The sequence below is a fragment of the Sceloporus occidentalis genome, unplaced genomic scaffold (assembly GCF_023333645.1).
Source record: "Sceloporus occidentalis isolate IW3139 unplaced genomic scaffold, rSceOcc1.0.p SCAF_176, whole genome shotgun sequence".
NCBI classification, from domain to species: Eukaryota; Metazoa; Chordata; class Lepidosauria; order Squamata; family Phrynosomatidae; genus Sceloporus; species Sceloporus occidentalis.
In genome coordinates this window covers 1157326-1162500 of record NW_028317156.1, presented here as the reverse complement: position 1 = coordinate 1162500, position 5175 = coordinate 1157326, and the positions used below count along the sequence as shown (strand labels likewise).

Here is a 5175-nt window from a genome sequence, read left to right as displayed (position 1 = left end):
GATGCCCCTGCAGCATGGGGAGGTTTCAGAAACGGCGTCCAATCATAGACTCGCAGGCTACCGCTCATGAACCAATGAATGTGCGGCAGCTCGTCTATAAAAGCCAAACTTCTGGCGTTTTAACCCCGTGTTTACGTGCGATTGCAGCTCTTTCGTGGCGGGATCCAGGCATTGAGATGGCCGAGACAGCTCCTTCCCCGGCGCCTCCGCCGGCAGAAACCTCTGCCAAGAAGAAACAGCCGAAGAAGCCGGCAGCTGCAAAAAGCCGTTCTGTGAAGTCCGGTCCCAGTGTCTCCGAGCTTATTGTGAAAACAGTCTCTGCGTCCAAGGAGCGCAGCGGAGTGTCTCTCGCAGCTCTTAAAAAAGCACTCGCTGCTGGCGGCTACGACGTAGAAAAGAATAACAGCCGCCTGAAGCTCGCTCTCAAGGGTTTGGTGTCTAAAGAGACCCTGATCCAGCTGAAAGGCAGCGGTGCCTCTGGCTCTTTCAAGCTGAACAAGAAGCAGCCGGAGAGCAGAGAGAAGACAACAAAGAAGGAAACTCCCGTAAAGCCTAAAAAAGTAACCCCTAAGAAGTCGCCCAAGAAAGCCCCTGCAGGAGTGAAGAAAAGCCCGAAAAAGATCAAGAAACCGTCGGCCGCTGCCAAGAGTCCCAAGAAGCCTAAGGTTGTTAAGGCGAAGAAAGCTGGCAAAAGCCCAGCTAAGAAGGTCACAAAACCCAAGGCAGCCAAAAGCCCAAGGCAGCCAAAAGCCCCGCAAAGCCCAAGGCTAAAAAGGCAGCCCCGAAAAAATGAGGAGGGGGGCATGGGTTTTGGAGCGCCTCTGGTGTGTGCTTTCCCACTTCGTTCTTCACAAAAGGTTCTTTTAAGGACCATCATATCCTCCGAAAAAGGAAAAAAGTGTTTAATCACCCGGCCGCGGCTATTTGGGCCTCCCGCTGAAAGCCTAGCCCCATACTTGTGCGTAGATTGACATATTCGGCCAGCGCTCTCGCTCGGAGCTCTGTCCGTAACAGAATAGAGATAAGGGGCGGGCTTAAAGATTGTGCTTTGCCGTTACTCGTTATGCCCAGCCGGGGACTCGGCCGCTCAACGGCTCGTTCGGTAGTGGGATAATTGTGTGAGATGTTTCAAGCTTGGGCGCGAACAACAGGGTTAATTTCGTGCATGCGAAGGGAAACACAAACCACAAGCTCGTTTGAGTGACAATGTGGTGGCTCTTAAAAGAGCCTTTGTGGGGGCTGTGGGGAGATCGCGTTCGCCCACACCGCGTTTACTTAGGCACGTTCACCTCTGATCCTGCGAGCCAGCTGAATGTCTTTTGGCATGATAGTAACCCGCTTAGCGTGAATAGCGCACAAGTTGGTGTCTTCGAAAAGCCCCACCAGGTAAGCCTCGCTGGCTTCCTGGAGAGCCATAACAGCAGAACTCTGGAAACGTAGATCGGTTTTGAAGTCTTGAGCAATCTCACGGACCAGCCGCTGGAAAGGCAGCTTTCGGATAAGCAACTCCGTAGACTTCTGGTAACGACGGATTTCCCTAAGAGCTACGGTGCCCGGGCGGTAGCGATGTGGCTTCTTCACGCCCCCGGTAGCTGGAGCGCTTTTCCTCGCAGCTTTGGTTGCCAGCTGTTTCCGAGGAGCCTTTCCTCCGGTGGATTTACGGGCTGTCTGTTTGGTGCGAGCCATACTGATGCGTGCGGATACGATTCACCGACGGATACAACGTAACTGTAACGATTCTGTGGCTAACTCAACCCCTTTATAGAGTAGCGGTAAATGTGATTGGATACGCTTAATCACGCCCCTCTTTTTCATAGGCTAGGACGAAGGTTTGAAAAAGCCAGCCTTTGATCAAGAGACTTCGGTGTGGAGCGTTATCTTTTTTTTATTTATTTAAATTAAATGCTCGAATCGGTCATGTATTCGTTAGCTGCGGTTCTTTTTTTATTTATTTCTTCTCCTCTCTTTTGTTCAGCCTCCTACCTAGTGAAACTGTGTACTGGCTGACCGTTAACAGCGATACGGCGACAGCTAAAAGCCCGCCTTTATCTTGGCCGCCGTTTGGCGTTTATTTACAGCGATATGCTGCCACCTAGTGGTAAATGAGGGATCGTCGAAAGCGATCACGTGAAGGTGAGGGAGGCAGAAGCTTAAGGTACTTGATGCAGTAGAGAGGTTTGATTAATAAAGGCTAGGCATCTTTGAAAGCAGATGCGGGCTTGGTGTAGGGAGTGGCGCAAAGGAGGTTGGTTTGAATTGTTCATATCCGGTTTCCTTTGATATTCCTAAATAGCCAATCGGTGTCTGAGGCACGCTTGGAAGCTTCTCCAGCCAACCAACGTGAAGCATATATTCCCTATCAGGTCCGTCTAGTACGTATAAAAGAAAGCGGGCTGGCCGTTAGCGAGTATTGTGCTGTGGAACTCGTGAAGTAAGTGTGATCATGTCTGGCCGTGGCAAAGGAGGTAAGGGACTCGGGAAAGGTGGCGCAAAGAGGCACAGGAAGGTGCTTCGGGATAACATCCAGGGTATCACCAAGCCTGCTATCCGCCGTTTGGCTCGCAGAGGAGGCGTAAAGCGTATCTCTGGGCTGATCTATGAGGAGACTCGCGGTGTGCTCAAAGTGTTTTTGGAGAACGTGATTCGTGACGCAGTCACTTATACTGAGCATGCCAAGAGGAAAACCGTTACTGCTATGGACGTGGTGTATGCCTTGAAACGCCAAGGCCGTACTCTGTACGGTTTCGGAGGTTAAACTTGTTGACTCGTGACCCTGAAACACCCAACGGCTCTTTTCAGAGCCACCCACACCCTCTCTTAGGCTATGATCATGTTGTCTTTGTGCCTGCCCGTGCTTTTCTATGCACACCTTGAAATACCCAGCTGAACAGTGCCTGGGTCTGGCTATAGATTGAGCTACAGGCAGGATCGGAGTGCTGGGAGTTGGGCCCGTTTGCAGAACATGTGCTGGGATCGGCAGCTGGTGTCCACCAAAGGCTTGCGCGGGGCTCGCTTGAAAGGGGGCCGGGACGGCCCAGGTCTAATAGGTGCCGTCTGTTGTAGTTATCTGTATTCTGTATGTCCCGGTATGTGGGTGAATTTTATTATGCCTTTGTCGTCCCCTCATGTGTTATCCTGTCCGTGTGCCACATGTCCTCCCCACGACACTACCGAGTTATGTATTGGGGAAAGCCCGTATACTACAGCGCCACCGAGGTTCCTGAAGAGCTGTGTCCTCTGCCAGGATCACGCATTGTCCTTCTCAGGACAACAGACCCACAATGTAGCTCAGCTTCGGTTAGCCACAGTGGTAAAGAAGCCCCTTCTCTCTGCAACGCTGGTTCTGTCTGGCGGTGAAGGGGTTAATCTCCGGCGTCCCAGCAGGAGAAATCAGCGATTAGCTGGAATACCCAGTCAGAGTACACGTCGGTGCCGTCACAGGAGCCCCTTCACCTTGGGCTTCTCTTCCCAAGCAGTCTGGATACCCCAGCTAACCTGGAGGAGTGAGAAGCACATTTCAATGCTCTTCCCAGAGCTAGCATGTCCCCGACAAAAGCGCTAGATCAGTTACATAGCTCTGAGATGGACGATGTGGGTGGCTCTCAAAAGAGCCTTTGTTTATAAAGTGAGAGAACGAGGAGAACTTTACTTGGCGCTGGTGTACTTGGTAACAGCCTTGGTGCCCTCGGACACAGCGTGCTTGGCCAGCTCTCCAGGAAGGAGGAGGCGTACAGCAGTCTGAATCTCCCGAGAAGTGATAGTGGAGCGCTTGTTGTAGTGGGCTAGGCGTGAAGCTTCCCCGGCAATGCGCTCAAAGATGTCATTGACAAACGAGTTCATGATGCCCATGGCCTTGGAGGAAATGCCAGTGTCGGGATGCACCTGCTTCAGTACCTTGTAGACATAAATCGCGTAGCTTTCTTTTCTGCTCTTCTTGCGCTTCTTCCCATCTTTTTTCTGGGTTTTCGTAACAGCTTTCTTAGAGCCTTTTTTCGGAGCAGGCGCAGATTTGGCTGGCTCAGGCATCGCGTCTGCTTTCCTTTCAGCACGCAAATCAAGAGATCGTGATTAACACTGAAATTACCGCGCCAGGCCCTTCCCTTTATAGGCACCGCATGCAAATAAGGCCGTTCTGCTGTCTCGCGTCCGATTCGATGAGGTTGTCACGTGAGAAGATGCGGCCGCCCATGAAACGCAGTGCCTACACCGATTGGTGTCTCAGACTATTTCCACCCGATTGGCTGTTTTGAAAAGGAACCAATCAGCGACGAAGAGTGTCACGGGGGGAAGCTACAAATAGCAGGGTAAGTGAGCGGCGTATCTTCGTAAGGAACTTCACAGTTAACTGACCGATTAGCCGGTTGTTGAGCGAAAGCATGTCTGGCAGAGGAAAACAAGGTGGAAAGGTTCGTGCTAAGGCAAAGACACGTTCTTCCCGTGCTGGTCTGCAGTTCCCTGTCGGCCGTGTGCATAGGCTTCTTCGCAAGGGTAATTATGCCGAGAGAGTAGGCGCCGGCGCACCCGTGTATCTGGCAGCGGTGTTGGAGTATCTGACTGCTGAGATACTGGAGTTAGCTGGTAACGCTGCACGCGACAACAAAAAGACCCGTATCATTCCTCGCCACCTGCAGCTCGCCGTTCGTAACGACGAGGAGCTCAATAAGCTGCTCGGCGGGGTCACCATTGCTCAGGGAGGTGTTCTACCCAACATCCAGGCGGTGCTCTTGCCCAAGAAGACAGAGAGCCACAAACCTGCCAAGAGCAAGTGAGTGCAGTAATCGGTAACCGCAGGGCAATTAGCAAACATCACCAAAGGCTCTTTTCAGAGACACCCATAATCTCTGGAACAAGCTATATCTGTCTTGCTATAAACATACTGCAAACTTCTTTAAAGGCAACTGCTTTCCACTGCAGTTTTCCAGCCCGATGTTTAGTTGGTGAGCTTAACGGTGGTTAAACACCATTCATACAGGCTACATCATACACCCTACCGCCCCCCCCCGGCCGTTTCTGGGTTAAGATTCGAGGCAAAGCTGCCAGCACTTAAATGGATAAATATGGTTCTCAAGAAAGGTGGGTGGGCAAGTGCGACCACACGGTGGCAGCATTGCATAGGAAATTGTGGTTTACCGCAGATTAAAGTGGCAGAAGCCGGGGAGTTCCTCAGCTGTGTGA

The 5175-nt window shown here is 51.7% G+C and overlaps 4 protein-coding genes across 4 annotated transcripts; 2 read left to right on the top strand and 2 right to left on the bottom strand.

The window, feature by feature from the left end:
- The first annotated feature begins 14 nt into the window (after nt 1-14).
- LOC149278992 (histone H1.5-like) lies at nt 15-1122 on the top strand. The gene is made up of 2 exons (XM_089501591.1): nt 15-824; nt 1072-1122. Exons 1-2 carry the CDS (start codon nt 15-17, stop codon nt 1120-1122), a joined length of 861 nt encoding a protein of 286 aa, XP_089357717.1.
- Nucleotides 1123-1275: 153 nt separating this feature from the next.
- LOC149278991 (histone H3) lies at nt 1276-1686 on the bottom strand. The gene has a single exon (XM_089501590.1). It carries the CDS (start codon nt 1684-1686, stop codon nt 1276-1278), a length of 411 nt encoding a protein of 136 aa, XP_089357716.1.
- A 1959-nt stretch (nt 1687-3645) lies between these two features.
- LOC149278990 (histone H2B 1.1) lies at nt 3646-4026 on the bottom strand. Its single transcript, XM_089501541.1, has one exon. It carries the CDS (start codon nt 4024-4026, stop codon nt 3646-3648), a length of 381 nt encoding a protein of 126 aa, XP_089357667.1.
- A 350-nt stretch (nt 4027-4376) lies between these two features.
- On the top strand, nt 4377-4769 carry LOC149278989 (histone H2A type 2-B). Its single transcript, XM_089501589.1, has one exon. The coding sequence runs from the start codon at nt 4377-4379 to the stop codon at nt 4767-4769; it is 393 nt and encodes a 130-aa protein (XP_089357715.1).
- The last annotated feature ends 406 nt before the right edge of the window (nt 4770-5175 follow it).